Genomic DNA, 22,879 nt, shown 5'->3' on the forward strand with positions numbered 1-22,879 from the left:
CTGAAACATTAAGAGTTCCTTTCACTGGAACTAAGAGGCAGAGTCAAACTCCTGAAATACAACCGCACACTTGGCACAGTGCAGTCAGACAAGTACCGTTCCCTGAGCAAACGCCAAACCCATACATTCGTCACTCTAGAGAACCCATCTCTAGTGCTCTAGAGTCCTATGGTCCTATGCTTTACAAACACTGCATCCGATGCTTTACATTGCACTCGGTGATGTATGGCTTGGTTACAGCTGCTCGCCATGGAAATCCATGGATAAAGCTCTCTTAACACTGTTGAGCTAATCTGAAACCACATGAAGTTGGGAAAGTTGGGAATCTCAGTGCACGATGCGACTCAGTATTTGCTAACCCTGCTCTGTGAGCCTACTACTACCGCTCTGCAGCTGAGTTGATGTCGTTCCCTGTAAATCCCACTAACACCTGACTGTGGAATATTTCGTAGTGAGGAAATTTCGCGACGGGATTTGTTCCACAGAGGTGACATCCTATCACGGTATCACGCCGGGACTCATTGAGCTCCTGAGAGCGACCCATTCTTTAACAAATGTTTGTAGAAGCAGTCTGCGTGCTTGTGTGCTTGATTAAATACACCTGTGGCCATAGAAGTGATTGAAACACCTGAATTCGATGATTTGGATGGGTGAATGAATACTTTTGTCAGTGTGGTGATGGAAGGGATCCCTTAGGAATAAGGGGAAATTTGAAAGTAGCTTTTATATATTGATGCACATGTGCTGGATACTTTTTTGTTGCTCTACCTTGTTTGGGTTCTAGTTTTTTAATGTGCTGCATTTATTTGTACTTGTGTTAAACATGTTTTGGTTTGCGTGTTCCAGGGTGATCAGTCGAGCCCCAGGATTAAAGCTTGTTGTGGAGACTCTCATCACCTCTCTTAGACCTATTGGGAACATTGTTTTGATATGCTGCGCCTTCTTCATTATCTTTGGAATCTTGGGGGTCCAGGTAATCACTGTTCCACAACACAGAGATGCCTTACACCTTTTGTTGCTTAAATGTCACTCAGTATCCAATCAACAATTAGCTTTTTGTTTGAGCATTTTTGAAAGAATGACAGTTAGGTGAAGTGTGAAAAGAAACAAGATGACCTGGTATTACCCAAGGACTGAGGGAAACGTATGATAATAATATGTTCTACAAAACTTCCCTTTATTTCTTCATTTCTGGCTTTATAAGCTACAAACTCTGGTACATAACATGTAAATGGATACCAAAATAGCCCCGCAGATAACTCTCTCTATGTTTTTCTGTTTCACTCTAGCTGTTCAAAGGGAAGTTCTACCACTGTGAAGGTCTGGACACAAGAAACATCACCAACAAATCAGACTGTCTGCAGGCTAACTACCGCTGGATACGAAAAAAGTACAACTTTGACAACCTGATTCAGGTAACAAACAATAGATTGAGGGTGAGATTTGGCAAAAAAGATGGGGCATGAGTGTGGAATCAGCACTGCACAATCTCACTGTGAGCTGTTTTAACTAACTTTACAGTACTGTACAAAAGTCTTGAGCTATCCCTCATTTTTTAATATTTTGTTTCCAAGGAGCAAGGATGAGTTTTTAATGAGGTTTTGAGAAACAGTTCTCCAGGCTTTCTGCAGAGCTTTCAGAGTTTTTCTTTGGACACTGCCTTATTTTCAGTCCAATCCTTTTAATTTTTGGTATCCAGTTGTTCCATAATTTTTTAATTGTTTTTGATAAATCACCCCTGGGGCGCCTCTGTCAGTGCGCCCCAGGGTGGCTGTGGCTACAATGTAGCTTGCCATCACCAGTGTGTGAATGTGTGCGTGAATGGGTGGATGACTGGATATGTAAAGCGCTTTGGGGTCCTTAGGGACTAGTAAAGCGCTATATAAATACAGGCCATTTACAGGCCATTACCTTGCTGCATCTTCAGCAAATAATTACTTAAAAATGTCCCAACTTCTATGACATATTTCATGGTATTAATATATTATGTTATTATTATATGCAGAACAGCACAAAATCACCTAAGGCTTTTAAGCTTCTAGTAATGATGGAGAAATAGAGTTACAAGTCAGCATAACAAACTGATCACATGTGTAATGACTTCCTGTATTGTTTGTGTTTAATATCCAGGCTCTGATGTCTTTGTTTGTGCTGTCGTGTAAGGATGGCTGGGTTACCATCATGTATGATGGGCTGGATGCAGTAGGAGTGGACCAACAGGTAATGGTGTGAGAAATTGCTAAGCTGTAAAATTGCCTTGTGTCAGGTACACAAAAAATATCTTTGTAGTGTTAATCTACATCCACCCTCGAAGTGATTACTTATTCGTGGATCGTTTGAAGGTGACAGTAAGTCGTAGGCGGACGTTCCATGATCCAGTTCGCCCAGGAAATCCTCATTGGTAGTCCCTTCAGTTGCTCACTTCGAAGTTTAGAAGTTTATCTGAGATCCCAACCACTTCATGTTGCCAAATGTCACGTTCTCTAGTCTGTGGTTGTGACATCACTGCATATCGCGTCAAATGTGCACACAGCTTTAAGTGACAAAGAGAAAACAGTTTAAAAGGTGGAGCTTTCCCTGAACATTTTCTAGGGATTTGACCTGCTTCTGAATGTTGTAAGTGATAAGATACTGACAGTTTGGGTGCTGGTATCTCTTCTACTTGCACAAGATGATCAGAAGAGCTAAAAGTCCTGTTCTTTTTTGTTTTCAGTAAGAAATATGCATAAAAAACTGAAAAAGCAAATATTCTCTGCTGTCTTCTGCTTTCCTCAGCCTAAAAGGAACAACAATCCTTGGATGCTCCTCTACTTTATCTCCTTCCTGCTCATCGTCAGCTTCTTCGTCCTTAATATGTTTGTTGGGGTTGTGGTGGAGAATTTCCACAAGTGCCGACAGGACCAGGAAGAGGAGGAGGCGCGCTTACGGGAAGAGAAGAGGCTCAAAATGAAAGAGAAAAAGCGCAGGAGTAAGGAGAATGAAGGGGCTGGTCGGTAGTCTATTTTTCTGAGCACTGCCTGCTTTCAGAGCCTGAAAAAAAGAGAACGGGAATGAGAAAAAGAAACAAACAGGGATACATGTATATATGACCGACTGAAACATTAAAAGAGGGAGAATTTAAAAGACTGGCTAGCTCACGCAAACAGTGATCGATCACTGACAGGGGGCGTGGACTACATCAGTCTGATGCATGCAAATGCATGACTGCAGCCCTACTCTTACCCTTTTTCTAACACTGCATGAAAAACTTGAGCAGTTGTTTTAACCTAAAACTTTGTATGCTCACCCTTTAATTAATGGAACTGCCACCAGTTTAGTGTAAAAGTATTAACAGTACTTAATCTATTTTAAATACGTCTCAGATACCAAATTTAAATACAACAAAACCTGTAATAAGCTAACTTTTGTTTTTGGTTTCATTACTTTTAAAAAAGCACCTTTATAACACTTGCTGCATGTGAAAGTAATTAACGGCTGCATTTCTCCAGATGTCTTTCGAAATTTTGCTAGCAAAATTTGAATTGGTGAAATGCCAGTAAACCCCTCCCTCCTTGCGAATGCATGTGCAACACTGACCATGAAATGGTTCTTGTCATGGATAGAAGAAGAAGGATATTTCCTGTAAACACGCTTTGACTGGCAGACTCAGAAACATAGCAGACACTTTGGCTGCTATACCTGTAAACACCTTGGGTAGCTGCGCTGTTAGCATATGTTAAGTTACGTAGATAAAAGTTGTTTGTTGCACCTTATAGCTAATGCAAGGACATGCTGGTAGAAACATCAGAAACACACCACCCACTGCAATCATGATTCAAAGTACTGTACAGTCACAATACAGAAGAGTATTTCATTTAGGGACTTGATTGTGAATGAGAGAAATTTGTAGAAGTATTTTGTCTTATATTCATTTACGTAATCGCAGAGTTACATTTTAAGGCAGTATATGGTGTGAGCAGAACACAGCTATTTCATGTTCTAATGGCACCATGTCTCACTGGTCTAAAACTGCTCTTGATAAATGTAATATAAGCTACTTGAATGTCTCAGAGGAATGAGCCTGTTCATAGGGATTTGGGCATATGATCAATCAAAACTCACTGATCAATCAAAAAACGAATGTAGTTTTAGACTACTGAGATTTTTTTTCCTGCAAGTATTTTAGAGAAAAGTGGCTCCAGTGTTTGTTCAACAGCACCCCCTAATTCTCAAACTAAAATCTTAAGGAATTTGACAGCAATATTAACTGATTAATTTGAAATTATTGAGCTCAATTTAAAGCGTTTAGATTATCGCTAAAGCAGTACAAGCTGAACGATCTCATTTGTTAAAGGATGGTGTTGTTGAACATACCCTGCACAGCCCCTCTAAATCCTAGTTTTAAAAAGAATGGCATGAAAGCATGCAGTCGATGCATAGGGCAGGGCATGGTATACGTGAGAGTATGTCAAAGACATTCACATACACGTTCGATAATTACAGTGGACATGTGAGTATGCAGTCTAGTTTGATAACAAGCACATATAAATAGCCAGGGTCTCATTTGTAAAACACTTGTTGTATGTTGGCACCGTAACAAAAATGTATAAATGCACACAAAAGCAAAAAATGCCATCCACCAAGATATCAATTTGGATTGGCTTCTTCTGTTCATACACAATGTAGTCCTAACCTATGTAAGCATCTGTGATCCTTGACTGGGTAGTGCTATCTCAAACAGCAGCAAGTTTCACACTTACAGAAATGAGAAAGTTTAATTAGCGTCAACATTCTGACTATTAACCTAATATTAAATATGTAAACATGGCATTAACATGCATAACCATAAAACATTTGAAACAGCTAGTTAGCATTGGTAATGGTATTTTCAGTGCCACTGGACTTCCTTAATCTGGCTAAAAATTGGCTTATGTTTCCTCCTCCTCTAATGTCACTCTAACTTTTGATTCTTAAGAGTGCAACATGCACGGCACTTGCTTATCATTACGTATGCACAATTGAGGTCAGAGGTTTACATCCACTTATCGTAGGCATGAATTTCATGGTAATTTTGGGCTTTCAATGATTTCTTTGAACTGTTCTTTTTCCAGGGTCGAATCATTGTACAGCACACATCTTTGACCACTTAAACAAACAAGAATTAGGTGCACAAATATATTCATACATCCCCACTAATATTTGGTGTCTCTAAGCAATTTGTGCTTCGACCAGATGCTTTTGGTCACCGTCAACAACCTTCTGGCATAATGCTGGCAGGATATTTAACAACTTGTCTTGGCAGAGTTGGTAGAGTTTATTTTTATTGATTGGTGTCATGGCGCGGACTCAACTTTTAACACATGTACAATAGGGTTAAGGGCGGGGCTTTGGGAAAACCATCCCAATAGCCTAATGTTAGCTTGTGTTATCCATTTCAATACTAGCTTTGATGGATGTTTGAGATCATTGTCCTTTTGGAACACCCAATTATATCCAAGTTTCAACCATCTAGCTGTTGATTTGAGGTGAATTTGAAGAATTTAGAGATAGTCTGTAATTTCTTCCATCTTCAAAGCATGATGATACCTCCGCCATGCTTGACAGCTGGTACAGTGTTCTTAGGTTTGAAAGCCTCATCTTTACTCCTCCTAACACACTTCCTGTCATTTTGGCCAAATAGCTCAATTTATGTCTCCTGACCATAAAACTTTTCACTTGGTCTAAACCCTGTCAGTCCATTGTGATGTAAAATGAATTTCACTGTGGACACTGATGCTGGTGTTCCAGCAGTTTCCAGTTCACTGCAGGCTTCAGTCTTAGTGGTTCCCTGGGTTATTCCTCAACATCTTAACCAATTTCCTCTCATCTGAGGGTCAGAATTTGGATCTTCTTCCGGATCTTGGCAAATTGGTGACATATTCAAGTAACTTGTACTTAAGTGCAGTTGTTTAAAGGGATAGTTCTCTGCAGAAATCTATGGTTATTTAGGAAAAAGAAAGCCACAACTTGTGTACATCTAGAATTCTATTTCTTAGATCTTCTCTGAGTTCTGTGGACTTTCAAATTGTTTCGAGTATTGGTCAATCCAATCAGTTCTGTCAAACAAAGAGAACTAACAGTTGTAGTCAATCACGATCACTAACAAGAAGCTGAAAGGCCTTGGTGTTTGTAGAGCCTTCAGCACCTTTATTAAAAGATTTAAGTGAGTGAATGTGTATATTTGAGCTTTTATGTAAACTTTTGTGGATTATAGAAAATCCAAAATAAATTCAGTGATGTGTGTCTAATTTTAGTTTTTTTTTTTTAAAGATGTATGCGGTACAGTTATTCCACCCTGGAAAAGGACAGTTCAGGTTTCACGAAAATCCATAAATCCCCATGATGTTCGTGTGGATGTAAATTTTTAAGTAGAACTGTACGTGTGCAAATTTACGTACAAAAGTATTTTGAGTAATAATACTAAATATGTGATCCCTTTAAAAAATGAATACATGCCATAAATATCTTAGACTTCGTGTTACTCTCATGTCCTCACTTATTTAAACAAGCCACACAAGCAGTAGCATGCACATGCTGTTTAAGGAACAGGGACAAGGGGAGCACCACCGCTGTGAGTAAGTTTACAATTAGAGGATCAGTGGGTCGCCTGGTCTGCTCAAGGGCCTCTCTGGTGTGACATGCGTACCAAAATAGCAGAATCTTATTAAGGCACAAGCATATTTTGGTGAATAAAGTATGAAATGGAACAGCAGTGGTGGTTGCCTTCTCTTTGCCCCTTTGCCTTCCGGTGCACACTGCTACACATACAACACTTTATCTTCAGACAACAGTTACTCACCAAAGTGAGTCTCTCTGCGTGTCTCTTACTCTGTCTTTCATATATTTGTTTGTTCCTGAATTTTTGTGATCCAGAGGCCAAGCTCGGGCGCTACTATGACGACTACTCTCCCCTGCGTCTGTCCATCCACTCGCTGTGTACCAGCCACCACCTGGACCTCTTCATCACTTTTATCATCTGCGTCAATGTCTTCACCATGAGCATAGAGCACTATAAACAACCAGTGGTAATGCGTGCCCTTACAAACTTGCTCAAAATGCTCAAAAAATGCTGGAAAATGTTGTGAAAGATGTCTCAAATTAATCTGTACGCTTCTCCTTACATTCAATCTGTGCACTCAGTATTTAGGAGAGGTTCTGAAGTACTGTAACTACGTGTTTACCTGCATCTTCGTCGTTGAGGCCCTCCTCAAACTTGTGGCATTTGGCATACACAGGTTCATCAGAGACAGGTAAAGCAATGAGAATCTCTATAGCATTGTTTCCCACTAAAGTCAATGTAACTATCTCGCATAAAATGGTTACAAAAATTATTCCCTACTTAATGTGTGAATTCCTGCCTTCCTTATTTTCCCACAATTGTATTGAGAGCACTGGGTGGTCAGGGTACTTATCTTTTTCAGAGTACCCAGGTGGAGCGCTATCATGGTTTGCCTCAGTGTTTTCCCTACAAAAGAGATTAGTGGGTGGGCTGCCCATTAATCTAAACAGCCTCCTCACTATTTAGCATCAGCAGCCAGGCAGCAGCAACATTTCATCTTCTGTTCCCATCTGTTCTCCTTTTCAGCTAACTCACAATAACCTTTAAAGACTAAGAAGGAATTTGTATTACTTTGTTGTTACAATCACCCGCTGGTACTAGTTGAATATGCTGCATGAGCGATGAAAGAGAAGCACTGTATCTTGTGTCTTATTTTTTATTGATTAATTTTTTTGCCCTTTTCTTTTCTACCCGACTAAAAAATATTCTCAGGTGGAATCAGCTGGATTTAGCTATAGTGGCATTGTCCATCATGGGCATCGTCCTGGAGGAGCTGAAAATGAAAGGCACATTACCAATAAATCCAACCATCATTAGGATCATGAGAGTGCTCAGGATAGCACGAGGTACACATACGCTTACCAATCTATCCTTGCTTATGTTGTACACACTTACATCATTTCACTCTGTTAAGTTATCCTAAATATTCTAATAGATCTGGCATCAAAAAGAGGATCTCAGATGTAGATAAAACAGTTTCCTACTAACCCTTTTTCACAATTATCACAGTAAAACGGCTGTTTCAATGTCTCTCTGCAGTGCTGAAGCTTCTAAAGATGGCCACAGGGATGAGAGCTCTGTTGGATACTGTCATGCAAGCACTGCCGCAGGTAAACATGGACTCTGTAATGTCTCAACCACAAAAGAGTGGTTTTGCTTTTTTTTTCTTATTTATGAAAACAGGGTCAGGATATGAATTTTGTTCAGAATAGACAGCCCTGAAAGATTTATGCTTTTTAATAAATATTTAATTCCAGGCGTATCCTTCCACATTACAAAATTCATATCCTAACCCTCAAGTGTGTTTGTTTCTTCAGATTTTCGCCGGCTTATTGCACATCACATTTGGTTTTCTTAGTAAATGTGCCTTATAATAAATGGCACGCACACTGCACACAAGAGGAATTTTATCACAGAGTCAGTGAGTTCATTAGTCAAATGGATACCCGTGCACATTTTTGCCACCGATCTTGTGATTTCTTTTCTTTTTTTTTTTTTTTTGAGTCAGACTGTTCCTCCCTTGTGCTCCTTTTTGTGCTTTTGCTATTTTGTCAATGCACCCACCATTTTTTTTTAGGCGTGTCAGCAGATGTCGCGGATGTATCTCTCTGTTATTGCGTGGCTCAAATCTTAGAGGCAAAGAGCAGCTGCGCCAAAGATTATGATGTGTGTGCAGTGACAGACGTTGTTCTGCTATTTTCTAAATGTCAAGTATTCGGATATAACCATCCCAGGCACAGAGTGCACGAGGAAAGATTTTTAGAAAATGGAAAAGGAGATGAGACATGCTGGTAAATGATGGCACGATGCACATGTAGTCATAGGAGGTGCACACTGTCCAAGTTATTTTTGAATTTTTTGATTTTTAAGCGCGCAAGGGATTTCTCCATGCAATGGGTAGAAAAGGGAAAAAGAAGTATTTTATGCTAATGCATAAATAAGCATATGTGGTATCAAATATATGCAATAAGACAAGAGCACTCAGAGAGCACATCTCCTCTCAAAAAGAAAGGGCTGTACTAAAACGGTGATGTTTTATGAATTCTTTTTATTACAACATGCTGACATCAGGATGTTTTTATAACAATATGCTGATGTCTGACCTTTAACACATTTATAGTGTTTTTTATTGTCTTTACCAATATAACTGGGACAGAGCTGGCTGATTTGGCTTCTATAAGCTGAAAGAAGTTGTGACTTTAAGATATTTTCATGCACTGTGTAATTTTGGGAAACTTTCTGGTGTCATTGTGATGTCATGGGCATTGTGTTAATGTACAGCTCTCCCCATGCCCATTCACATGATATATTACTTGATATGGTTTCTTTAAATGTTTTTTCAAGGTCAACTTTTACCTTTGGCACAAACAATAAAGGTCAAGGTCAGATCCCTGGAAAACTGAGGTGCTCGTGCCAAGCAAGGCTTGTTTTTATTGTTTTACCCATTTGATGTGATCTTGATGTGATTTTCACCTAAATGAAACCAACTTGTACCATCACACAAAATATGAAAATGAGATCTTGGAAACTGTGGATGCTACACTGCTAACAAACAGACAGACAAACAAATGGAGTCAGTTATATACTCCCTCTCGATTATATACTCCGGAGACAGTGCCTTCTTGTCCCTGGATCTTTAATGTTTTAAATGGTACTGTTGTTTTTTTGCAGAAGATATCTAACATATTTTGGGGTTTGTTTTTTTCTTTTTCCTTCCAGGTGGGAAATCTTGGTCTTCTCTTCATGCTGCTCTTCTTCATCTATGCTGCTCTGGGAGTGGAGCTCTTTGGCAAACTGGGTCAGTCACCAGCAAGAAAAAAACAAAACAAAGACACACACACACACTGCTCCACACACTTTGCCAGAAAAGGTTTTTGAATCCAAGCATCACTATTACAGTCACGATTTGCGGCAAATTTCCCCCCCTTTTTTTTGTATCCTCCCTTCCTGTTTTGACCAAGGAAAGATCACATTTGCATGATCCCATTTATTTACATTATTGCTTCTTCAATGGATTCACTCTGTCCAACTCATTTTGCCTGAGTTTGTGTGGGAAAAGTGTTAGAAAAAAGAAAAAAAGGACTTCTGGGAAGATGAAATGAAAAACAACTTTCTGATAAAGAGGTTGCTTTCGGTGAAATGTTATGATCCTCTGCTACACGCTGGGAATAGAAGATGATGTCTGTTTTGCCGATTTATGCAACATGACCCATCTTCAGCTTTTGCAGAGATTTTTATGAATGTTTGGAAGTGCCAAGCTAAATGCTGATCCATGCCTGTAAGGGTGAAATATGTTTTAACTTTGGAAGTTTTGAAGGAAACATCGTGGCACAGAGCGGTGGAGAACAGGAACGTTCCCTGCATTCACGCCAGTAAGAAAAAGCTAAACCTCATCTTCGAACTTACTTGCGTCTCACACAACCCTTGTTACATAGGCCGTCGACAAGTCTTTAGTTTTATTATAACATGGTGTTTTATACATTTTCACCATGGAAGAGGAATTTAAACTGACCAACAATTATGCGACTAACTGACAGATCTTAGATAAGCGTACGTTGGCAGACTCTGTCCAAGGTATCTGCCCAAGGCTGTGTAGATAGGATGAGGGCACAGGGGGCTGAATGAGTGTTTAAATGTTAATACAGTTCTGGCTTCATGTCATTTCAGGGTCAGGTGTTTTCAGCATAGCTTGTAATTAACATATTCCAGTGTGGATCTGAATCTAGATTTAATAATTTATCTGGTAGTCTACACCCAGATGAATCCCGATTTCCAGTGGGCAGGAGTTAAAGGAAGATTACCTGAGAAAGGTAAAACAAAGGGGGTAGAACAGTAAATGGTCTATACAGGAGCGAGCTCCGACTGGGAGGAAAGAATATTTAGTAAGGTGTGAAAGCAAGGAGACATTGACTTGAGTGACTTAGTAGATCTCATTAGTTTTCCTCATTAGGTATAATTAGGTCTAAGTCACCACTGTTAGATGAAACTCTCTCTCTACATATATATATATATATCTTTTAAATGAGTTTTCTTACAATCTGATCTTGTGAAATAAGTTTTTTTATGTCTAAAAATATGTTTTTGCTAATGATGTAGACATATTAAAGGCGTACACGTGAAATACCTGCAGTCCAAAAAAATGAAAAAGTCAGATGTTTAACGTTTGACTGAATATATTTGAACTGAAGCTGCTTTTTCTGAATTCTCAGCAGCCTCTGACTCAGTCGTCTCCCATTTGTTAGAGCCACAGCGAGCGTTTCAGTCTTGCATCAGTATAGCTTGATTTCATTACAAGTTACGCAAACCTTCCCTATCCATTTCCTCTGTGCTACACTCTCACATTGTTTAATCCTCTTATTTGTCTCCTGGTGACTGATGCTTAGAATAATAAACATGGTACATAATACTCCAAGGGATGTGTTATTCTTCTCAAGCATGCTGTTAATGTGACCTCAGGTTTGAGGCAAGGGAGGATATCTTCTGGTGGCTATTCTCTTTCTGTAAACAGGGCCTCGAGAGCTTTCTGTTAAATTGACCCAAAGACTGTCCCCTGGAAGACTTTTCTCATTCGCTGTCCTGTGCCACGTCCATAGGGAGACGCCACTTGGAACTAGTTTACTCTGCATTTATATGATTGAAGAAGTTGTATTTTGTATGGAAGTGCGGCACGTTGTATTTCTCGTCTTCTTTTCATCACCATGTTTATAGCGCAGCTTAATTAACGTCTTCTGTTTGCTTTGATTAGAGTGCAGCGACGACAACCCATGTGAAGGTCTGGGTCGTCACGCAACCTTTAGAAATTTTGGGATGGCCTTCCTCACACTGTTTCGAGTGTCCACTGGAGACAACTGGAATGGGATTATGAAAGTATGAACAGACACACACACAAACGCACTTGTATGCACAACATGAGCTCTAATAAATGATGACTAGATTATCTCATAACCGCAGAGAGCGACGACCTCGAAAAGCAATTATGAAATGATAAAGTAGCTTAGAGGAGACCAATGTCAAAACTTTCACATTTTGAGTTTTACTTTATTAAAAAATGAAATTCTGAACGACACAAAAATGTGATCGTTTACAAATGATGTGACAATGTCATGTGTTTTTCTTTTTTTTAAATGAATTATAATTTTTAGGTATAGTGTAGAATCTCTTTAACAAGATCATGTTAGGGAAAAGGTGTCAAACACAAGGCCTGATGCTTAAAAAAATGACATGTTTGTTGAAGTCACACACCTTTTTTCTAATATTAAGATATTATGTGAAGGATTAAATGTGTAAGTAAACTTCTCCACTCAGGCTCGTAAGTGGCCCACAACATAAGCAATGCCTCTTGAATTCCAGCAGAGGGCGATGCCACACAGTTTCTCTTTTTAACCACTGCTTTAAAAAAGGCACTTTAAAGTAGATTTCTGTCTTTGTACAGACAGTCTGTTTTATGTTGTGTGTAAGAAATGTACGCGTCTGTCAGTTTGGCGATTTTTTTTGAGCTAATTCAATATAAAAACAGGACGTGATTTCATGCATATACCTTTTAGGAGTGATGGAGAGTGGGGGTTGTTTAACAATGTGCAATGTTTTTATTTCTTTTTTTACTGATTATGAACTACTTACATCATGTCTATGTGTGTGCTTAAATTTGTGTTTCTTTGTTTCCTGAAGTTACAAATGAGTAAATGTGTAAAACTGTGATGCTTACAAAAGTCTTTGCAGCTGTGGATGCCCAGCTTTTTCAAGTGGTGACTGTGATTCGGTGTCGAGGTAAAACTCTCTGCTTCTTCATTTTCTCTTCTTTTTCTTTTCAGGACACATTGAGAGAGTGTCGCCGGTCTGACGAACACTGTTTACCATATCTGCCCTGGGTTTCTCCAATTTACTTTGTCACCTTTGTGCTCATGGCCCAGTTTGTTCTGGTCAATGTGGTGGTGGCTGTTCTGATGAAACATCTAGAGGAAAGCAACAAGGTGCAGTAACTTGAGTACTATCTCTTTGGTTTTTGGCTTTTTAAATGCACAGATATTAAGTAGATATATATTTGCAGGATGCTAAAGAGGATGCGGAGATTGATGCAGAGATCGCCTTGGAAATGGATAGGGAGAGGGATCGCAGACTAAGCACAAATTCCAACAACAGCTCAGTCGGAGGGACCTATGTGGGGCCATGCTCAAATTCACCTGAAGAGGTAGGAAGACAAAACTGTGCTTATTAGCAATTGCAGCAGTGAATTTAAGAAAGCCCAAGCTATGATGTGTAGACAACTGGGTCTCCAAAGTTGCAGCTCTTGTGGGGTGTTCTCAAAAGTGGTCCAAGGAAGGAACAGTGAACAGATCACACGGGTAGGCCTTCACTCCCCACGTGCAATCTGATCCAACAGACGAGCTACTGTTGCATCAAATAAAACTACTGCTGACCTTTCTGCCGCCTCCCAAGGTGTGTCACTTACCTGGGGAACACCTGGCACCAGATGTACTATGGGAAGAAGGCAAACTAGCGGAGGCAGTGTGATGTTTTGGGAAACCTCAGGTCCTTCCAGTCATGTGGGTGTTACTTTGATATGTACCTAAGCACTATTGCAGACCATGTACAGCGTTTCACAGAAACAGTACTTCCTGATGGCTGTGGCCTCTTTTGGCAGGATAATTGGGCCTGTCAAAAAGCAACAATGGTTCAGGAATGGTTTGAAGTGCACAAAAATAAGTTTGAGGTGTGGACTTGGCTTTCAAATTCCCCAGATCCCACTCCAATCAAGCATCTGTGGAATGCGATGGACAAACAAGTCTGATTGCTGGAGGCCCCACCTCACAACTTAGAGGACTTCAATGATCTGCTGCTAACATCTTGATTACAAACACCTCAGCACACTTTCAGGAGTCTAGTGGAGTCTATGCCTCGATGGGTCAGGGCTGTTTTGGCAGCAACAGGGGAAACTACACAATAATAGAGAGGTGGTACTAATGTTATGCCTGATCGGTAGAAATGCAATATTACGAATAAAACAAGGTATAAACATATACTTTGTTATTACATCTTACTGCTGGGTTACAGTCTTTTAACAAATACGGAAACATTTAAATACATGTTTTGGGTTGTGCATAGAGCTGGCATGTAATTCAGCCCATGTTTCTCAGAGCCTGATGAAAAGATGACAAACGATGCTCTCCTTTAACCTTTACCTTTAAGATAACTTTAAGAGACAGTTCTTTGAATTTGTGCGTGTGTGTGTGTTATTTTCAGTGGTTGTCCGTACACTATCTTGCACCAGAAAGATGCCACAGACATGGCATTCATATTTTTACCTGTCTCAACCTGCAACACAGACGTCAGTCATCAGAATCACGCAGCGCTCTATTCTTTCTTTGTAAAAACTGCAGCTGTTGGTTTTAGCACTGAGTGGTCTCTGTCTCCCCCTGCAGGAGGAAGAGGTGCAGTACAACAACCAGAACCTGCTGTCATCCAAGATCTCTGTATCCAGGATGCATTCTCTGCCAAATGACAGTTATATGTTTAGACCGGTGCGACCCGCCAGCGCCCCCTACCCTTTAGAAGAGGTAGACCTGAGTCCCCAACACCAGCATTCAGGTAAACTAGATGTTAAATACTAAAATATTGATTGTGAGAGTAGCATCGCTTTATTATTGTGAAGTTTTGGCATTTTATTTAATCTGTGTGGTAAACAGACAGAGACACAGTTACTAAATTTGTTAACTAAACTTCACAAGGTCCAATTCAAACTAGTTAAAATAAAAGACTGAGTAATGTTTATCTCACATAGAGTCAACCTTATACCTAACCTACATAATGTTATCTTTTTTTCCTGTAGTTTCACCTTCTGTGTGTTTAAAAAAGAAGTCAGAACATAAAGAAACAATGCTCAGAACACATCTCTAAGCACTAACAAGAACTGTTTCATTTGCAGTCAGAATCTAATGGCATGTTGTGTCCAGGCTGTGGACAGGCCCAGCTCTGTCCTAAGGTACTTACTGTAGTGGATGAGTCGATACACGTGAATACCTGCAACTTTCACACAGGCTCATCTGCTCAGCTGTGAAATGGCCGAATACTAAACTATAGTGGTCGTTGTCTTCACAGTCAAGTTGCAAAGTCAGAAAAGTGCATATGTTTAAAAATGTGCAGTCATCACTTCTCTTTTGTCTTTTGGTTATTGTCTAGTTAAAAGCAAAAAAATGCTGGGATGCTGTGTCAGTGATTTGATTTGATTTTCATAAACCTCATATGCAATCAAAAGCACACAGATGATGAAAACAGAGACATTTAGTTGTCTTTTTGGGTTCTCTCTGTGTACTCCGGCTTCCTGATTTCGTCTTCTTCTGTTTTTTTGTTGTTGCATATTTTCACACTTAAATGTTTCAGACAGACAGAGATAGACAAAGATAACCTGAGGAAAACAAAATGCCGTTTTTAAATGAATATTTTGTGTATTAAATGAAAGAACTCTATCTAAACCTACCCGGCCCTGTGAGCCAAAGTAACTGCCCCTCTGTTAAATCATGAATTGACAGATTAACTGCATTTTTTTTGGAAAGCTGGATTCAATTTTAGTAGCCACACTTAGGCCCGAATACTGTCAGACCTGCTGAATCAAAAAATCACTTGAATAGATCCTGTTGGACAAACTCAAGGAGGTGAAAATATCTCAAAAAGCAACACATCATTTCAAGATCTAAAGAACCAGCTGAGAAACAGTCATTGGCATCTGTCAGTCTGGAAAGAGCTACAAAGACATTTCTAAGGCTAGCTTAGATCCATAATCCACAAATGGTGGAAACTTGGAAGAACTGTCACTTCCAAGGGTGGCAAAACCAGTTATTAAGTTTCAGGTGTAATTACTTTTTCACACAGAGCCAAATCGATCCCTTAATAAATAAAAAATAAATCATTTAAAAACTGCCTTTTGTTATTACTCTAGTTATCTTTGTGTAATATGGAAATCTGTTTGATCTAATAAGTGTTACAAATATGCAAGAAGTCAAGAATGGAGTAAGTACTTATTCACCTTTTGCACAGCATCCCAGCTTTTGTCAAAGATGTGGTGTTTTAAGAATAATATTTTGTCATGTGACTTTACAGCTTGAACTGAAAATATCTACTTGAAATGAACTCGTTTACGCTCTGACTAACATTTTATTGTTTTATTTCTATTATATCTGCACACCCCGGTTCGGTGAGCCTTAATGCTCTCTGCTGCAGGTTCCAGAAATTCTCCAATTCACTGAACCTGTGTGTGCAGATCACCTGAGAGCCTGGCTACACAGTTTCACCACACAGATTGAACATCTGATGGATGTGGTCTCTTGTGCACTTGACACCTGACACATTAGAGCGCTATATTCTGTCAGGACCCTAATTTCCCTTGGCATGGCGCAGTAGAGACAAGTGAAACTGTTACTGTAACCAGGATCTAATGTGGAATTTTACATGCAGCAAGCTGGCCTTCTGCGACTGTTTCCCTGAAAAGTCAGCTCGGTGCTGCTGCTCAGCATACAGTGTAACAACCTACTGTATGCGCTAATGATTTTTTTCTTCATCCAGGAAACACTTTATTTTGATAGCACATTTTAAAAAGCAAATTTTCAGCCCAGAAAACTTCTCCAGGCTTCATATCTGAAGCTGTTATTTATGACCACATCTTCCACTTAAACTTTTATTTGAATGGCTGTTTGTAAGATCCAAATGTTCTATCATAATAAAGTGTTAGCGATGTCATACTTTGGCCATGACTCTTGAAATATAATGCTTTAAAAAGAACAGAAAATAACATGTGTTTCTTTATGCCCAGCTGTGCACGTGTTTTCTCCAGAAGTGCATGTGTTTCTGTCATTTTTGTGTGTGTGCCGTGTTCTATCACGTTTGACTTGATGACATATATGCTTTGCACATGTCTCCCTGCAGTCTCAGTGATGTCGGTCCACTCCCAGCCCTGTGAGAGCCACTCTCTGCTCCAGGTTCCGGACATTTCCCCCGTTCACCCTCGGTCACCTCCATCCCTGTCTCTTCCTCGCATCGCCCCGCCAACACCCAGCCCCTCACCACGGGCCCTGCATAGGCAGGTGAGAGACCCCGTTTCACGCTTATACACACACACACACATACACACATTTCAGCAGCTTCTTATACCCATGCGTTCTGCTTTTCTGTTGCAGGTGGCGGTTAAAGTTGATTCTGTGGAGTCTCAGGGTTTTGAGCAACAGGAGAGGACCAGCTCAGTCCATCTGCCCCCCCTGTCCCCTTCACAGCTACCTCCTCATCCATCCTCCTTGTCATCACCCCTGCCTGCTTCTCCCTCCTCCCCCTCCGCCTTCCCTCGCTATCGTCCTTCTCCTCTTCCTCCTCTGCTGTCTTCCCCTTCTTCTCTTCCTCCGCCACCGTCCTCCCCTTCGCTGCTTCTCCCTCCACCTCCCTCGCCCCGCGCCCCCTTGAGGCCTGCCAGCCTCCGGAGACCAAGGCCGCCCTCCGCCATCTCCCTCTGTGACCCGGCCGATGAGGAGGTGTATCACATCACGAGCTCTGCTGGCCACAGGTGGTGGGACGGGGAGGGAGGTGGGACGGAGAGCAGGGTTAAAGTGGGCCGCAGCCACTCCCTCTCCCCGTACACCTTGCCGTCTGCCCTCGACTCCTACTCCTCCACCTTTTCTCCTCCTCCTCCTCCGCTGCCACCATCCTCGTCGAGGAGCGCACTGAGCCTGCTTGGAGCCGGACTGAAGGACCGGGACTTCAGGAAAGGCTTCAGCATCGACAACCAGGGCTTCCTGGACAAGCCGCCATCACTGAATGCCGGATACGCCGACGACCAGCGGCGTCACTCCATCGAGGTTTGCCTCCCAAGGGCTGGAACAACCAGCTCTAACGAACACTTCACAGAGGAGGCCTACTGGCTGGAGAAAGGCGGTCCTGTGAGGGTGCAGTCTGTCAGGAGCAACCACAGAAAGAAGAAGATGAGTCCTCCATGTATATCCATTCACCCACCCTCAGAGAGGGAGCACGCTGAAACCGCCTCGCCCCCCAAATTATCTGATTGCAGCACGATGCTGAGACGCAGGACACCCTCCTACGACTTGACGCCACACATGCAGTCAAATACAAACGCCCAAGACGCGTCATCAGATGCAAACACGCAATCTCCAATGCACAGATCGCTAACGCCTGTCCATGTTCCTCTGCGAGCAAACTCGCCCACTTGGGCACTGGCTCACTCGCGACCATCTACCCCAACACGCACTCAGACACACACCCCTCCCCACGCCTACACCTCTACACACCCACACATCCCCATCAGCCCGAACGTCTTTATCCAGCCTCACACCCCTCTTGTCCCAATGCCTTTGTCACAGACACGCCCTGTCTCCCCTGCTGCGGGGCACATCCCCCTCCCTCAGTTCACCTTCGACCAACCGCAGTCCAGATACATGAGTGGCCTATCAGCTGGCATATCAGACACCGACACGGCCACCTGCTCTTCCCCTTTCGACGGCAGACTGGGAAGCGGCGCAGGATTCAGTGCAAAGAATCGGAGGACCGCCCAATAAACACCAGTTGTTTGATTCTGGAGGTGAATCTGGTTTTAAATCTCTGAGGCTGGAGCAGCGGCGCCTCGGCTAACCTCAGCAGAGATGGGAATAAGAGGTGTTTCTTTTCAGTTGTTTTTTTGTCAAGATGAATAATGAACAGACATTGATTACTCTTTCCAGAGAGAAGCTGGTACAGACTTGAATAAGAGACAATGGATCCATTTGTTTTAAACCCAGCTGGAAGGACAGCAGATCCACAGCTGGAGGCTGTATCAGGCAAACAGTGCTCACTGTATGCGGTGTGTCGGGGACTAATGCAGATAACACACCAGGACTAAAGCCACCTAACTCCGTAGCCAAAGTTTTTTTTCACACACTGTCCTCACCTGCGCGAGCCAATCAGGAAGCAGCGTCTGGCTGATAACCTCTGACCTTTTAACGGGAAGAGGTTTGTGAAATGCGAGCGTAAGGGGGGGAATTGTGGGATATGCAACTTCAGGTTTTCTACAGAAGTTCTGCTTGCCCCTCCTCTGCTCCTCGGATCACATTGATCAGAGCAGAACTCTGTATGTGTGCGTGTGCGCGTGTGCGAGCGTCTGAGTTCTCTTACGTGCGATTACTGTCAAATCTGTTGTTGTGGAAGTCGGCCATGTAGTTCTTACGCCTGTAAACGACAGAGAGGAGGAGCAGGGCAGAGCTGTAGTGCGTGTGTTTCTCTGTGTATCTGTGCAGTGTAAATAAAGGAAAATACTGTATTTGGTGAGGTAAAAATAGCTCTATCCATATGCACATATTTTTATAGAGATCTAAAAATGTTTTTTGCACACAAAATTTGAATTTCAACTTTGCTCGTTTCGTTTGTTCTCCTCCGTTGTCCTCTTGTGAATGTATGTCTCTTTTCAAAGAGCGAGGGAAGCCGTGAAGGAGAGCGCCCCTCTCCTCTCAGCCTGCCAGCTGAGGTCCGAGGAGAGCGGGTTTTATTTTTCTATTTTGAAAAAGAGATCGAAGAGAACAAGGGGGGGGAGGGTGTGTGTTTGTGTGTGTGTGATGTGTTTCTGTAGTTTTGTCTCAGATTTCTATGTAACCGGTGTCTAAATAGGTATCAGTCTTAAGAGTATGGGCTCAGTGATGCGAAGCATTTATAGAAAGAGCAATGTGAGTATATATTTGACTAAGATGTGCTAATTAGTTCACGCGCCCTAGCTCCACATTCAAATTTGGCCGTTATTATGGGCCACATCCCTGCGGGGAGTTTAAAATCCAGAAATTTCAGGGCAGGGAAAAAAATAGATTTTTTATTTGCTTTGATTCATTGAAATGAAATGAATCATGGCTTCACTGAGCCTCTCCTCTAGTGCTGTTTTCAAGCTGGATCAGCTTCGACACCTGTGTTTCTGTACATCTAAAGACAACCAAACTAACTAACTTACTAAATATGTGTAGCCAGAGTGCAATAATAATATATACTTGTGGAAAATATAGTTATCATCCACATTACATAAAAACAGCCACACTCTTGTATTCATACTGTAGAACTGCTAATACATGCTATAAACCCATTTTTTTATATGACGATTGAGAATAGCTCTCTCACTCTGTCTGGTGTTCGTGCTTCTATAAGTACTCGTACCCTGAGTGTGGCTGTGCTGGTGTGGGTGTGGCTGGAAGCGACGTTAGGTACTGTAGATTTCTCCAAAAGCTCAGGCCCACCCACTGATGGGGTTACTGTAAACAGAAGAGGGATCCGCACCTCTGCCGAGGACTCGACAAGCCATTTATCATTCTGCTTTTTGTTTCTGTCCTCACTGACCGGCACCTCGCAACTTCAGACACATCGGTTTACTGACGCACCGGTTTGCCACATGTCACGTGGGCCATGCGTCCAGGAGCTTCATCGAGGAGCTGAACGTTTTCTTCCTTCTGTCCTGGCAGAGCACAATACGTAATTGATTCTGTTATGTGCACGGTGTGGTTTGGCACACATATACACACACTCACAATTGAAGCATCCCTGTAAGCTTCATTGGTACAGATACCCTTTTCCAAGGCAGCTGGCTTGGAGGGTGTCTTTATTTTATTTTTATTTCTTGAGGGGGGGAGGGTCAGCGCACAACATGCACAAATCCTCAGTAATCTGAGTGAAAACCAAAGTGCTCCCATATCGTATCTGTAAACACGTAAGGCTCCGTTCTTCGTGTTTGTGCAGATGAAAAGGAAAGAAAATCGACCAAACAAGTATTTATGATAGATTTGTGAAACAGCTGATCAGACAATTGCTGGAAATTTGCCCCCAGTCTGTCTCAAAGGGTACTAAATAATTAAAAAAGAGGTGATTTTTTTTTCTTTTTTACATTCATCAGATGCATAAATTACTTTGAAAGTCTGCAAAAACTTTTGTAAACACAGAGCCAGGAATGAAATCAATTAATAAATCTCCTTCTACATTCTCTTTGGCTTTCCCCTTTACCGAGCAGCACGTGTGTAGACAGACAGGTTTGGTGTTAAACACCTTTAGACACCGTTAAACACAGGGTCTCCTTAAAGCTACAGTTGGCAACTGTGTAATCAGGTGGAAGGGACACACACACACACACACACCAACAATCCCCGAGTAAATGTTCCCATCTTGCAAAGGCAGAATGTAAAGCTCCTATAGGTCTTTTGGTGCCAGTCCTCGTTGAGCTCTGACACACAGGAGTACAAAGCTCACTAAATGACGTCGCAGACGGCCACAGTTAGTTATTCACCTGCTTCAAATCCTTTTTTAAAAAAAAATCATTTTTGAGTGCTTGAACACGCTGCTTCGTCTCGTTTCCTGTCCTCTTCCTGCACAACACCGTCAGCAACGGGAGGTTTTAGGTTCTCCGTAGAAAACCCTCTTCTCTAAACGGTATCGCCGTATTAATCGACACGGTTCGGTAGAGTGACTGTATAATTGTTCTTACGATTTTGCAGATCTTTGGATCTGAGTATTTAAATCCTGTTTTTGAGGAAACAGTTTTGACTATTGCATGTTTTGGTTTAAAAAGAAGACGCAGAAGAAGAAGAAGAAAATAACTTTTGGGAAAGAATCATCTGGATGTTTTCGAGATTTTGATATTTGCATTTTCAGATGTTTCCATTTGTAGATCGACTACCTAATTGCACTGGGCTCTTAATAATTGGTATCTGATAAAATACTGATTAGACGACCCTATTCTTTATTGTCCAATGCAGTACTGGGTGGTTATTTACAGTGTGAGAACAGAGCTCCTCTTTATACAGTTTTATATAGAGAAATGGAAACCTGGTTGGTTCTGTTTTCTTAAGAACCAACATTATTTAATGTTGACATGAACTTTTTTTTTCCACTTCTCCTCCAGGTAATCTAAACATAGTAGAACACTGGTGATGGTGAAAATATTTATCTGATGTATATTTTATGTAGGAGTAGCCTCGGCCCTGATGCTCTGTAAAGGACTGATCAGCGTAGTGGTTCATTTTCTTGACTAATATCGAGCTGGTCCGGTGAAGGCGATCGCGCTCCTCACACGGCTGAACCTAGAGAGCAGCAGAAGGTTCAAACTGTGATAGAACTTGACTTTGATGAATCAGAAGCCTTGTTTTCTCTTTCCTTCCTTCCTTCCCTTACAACCCTTCACCGACTGACCCAAGCACCCCCACCCCAAACCCCCCCTCAAGCCTTACAAGAAGGGGAGGAGGTGCATGTGTACTGTCTGTCAGAGGAGAGTCAATGTGTCTGCAATAATAAGCCCCGCCCCCTTGCCATTACTCCTCAAACGGGGAAAACGGGAGGGGACGGGATGGTGTTTAAAGGCTCGACACGCAGTTGGACTCTGTTGTATCGTTGATAATTAATGTGCGATGACCAACCATTGTCCTGAAGGATGTTTTCCTGTCAATTAAAAAACTGCATTTTTAAAAAGTTCCTGACAGTTTTGTTTGTTTGGGTTTTTTTCTTCTGTTCATTGTGCTTATTTGCCCTTTAATAAATAATTCCTACTGTGTGTGGGCATGAGAGCCGGACCAATAAATAATCCAGACACAAGTTTTAGCTCATGTTACATTTATCAGTGTGTGTATATGTGTGTGTGTGTGTGTGGTTAGAGTGGGGATTTGAAAAGATTAAAGCTTTAACCTAAAATAATGCAAATAAGAACATGCCAGCTACTTTTTTTAAGGTGGCATTTCTCTTAGGCTTCTTTCCCAATCACAGCTGGGATGCACTCTGAAGTTGATAAGTATTAAGAAGTCTTTCATAAAAGAGGCT

The 22,879-nt window shown here is 41.5% G+C and overlaps 1 protein-coding gene across 3 annotated transcripts in view; it reads left to right on the forward strand.

Annotated features, from left to right (window-relative positions):
* cacna1ha (calcium channel, voltage-dependent, T type, alpha 1H subunit a) overlaps positions 1-22,657 on the forward strand; it is a 61,660-nt gene extending 39,003 nt beyond the window's left edge. The window contains exons 22-36 of one of the 3 annotated variants that reach the window (XM_026165460.2): positions 847-973; positions 1,290-1,415; positions 2,131-2,220; positions 2,776-2,989; positions 6,892-7,043; positions 7,159-7,268; positions 7,790-7,923; positions 8,117-8,187; positions 9,797-9,875; positions 11,823-11,944; positions 12,889-13,047; positions 13,125-13,265; positions 14,497-14,662; positions 16,994-17,151; positions 17,245-22,657. In XM_026165460.2, coding sequence (XP_026021245.2) covers positions 847-973; positions 1,290-1,415; positions 2,131-2,220; positions 2,776-2,989; positions 6,892-7,043; positions 7,159-7,268; positions 7,790-7,923; positions 8,117-8,187; positions 9,797-9,875; positions 11,823-11,944; positions 12,889-13,047; positions 13,125-13,265; positions 14,497-14,662; positions 16,994-17,151; positions 17,245-18,627 — 3,232 coding nt within the window. In that variant the 3' untranslated portion in view covers positions 18,628-22,657. Of the gene's footprint in view, positions 1-846; positions 974-1,289; positions 1,416-2,130; positions 2,221-2,775; positions 2,990-6,891; positions 7,044-7,158; positions 7,269-7,789; positions 7,924-8,116; positions 8,188-9,796; positions 9,876-11,822; positions 11,945-12,888; positions 13,048-13,124; positions 13,266-14,496; positions 14,663-14,999; positions 15,057-16,993; positions 17,152-17,244 lie in introns of those variants that run through there. The other 2 variants (XM_026165461.2, XM_026165462.2) reach the window with 2 other exon arrangements.
* Positions 22,658-22,879: the final 222 nt, after the last annotated feature.

This window comes from Astatotilapia calliptera, chromosome 4 (assembly GCF_964374335.1).
Source record: "Astatotilapia calliptera chromosome 4, fAstCal68.1, whole genome shotgun sequence".
NCBI classification, from domain to species: Eukaryota; Metazoa; Chordata; class Actinopteri; order Cichliformes; family Cichlidae; genus Astatotilapia; species Astatotilapia calliptera.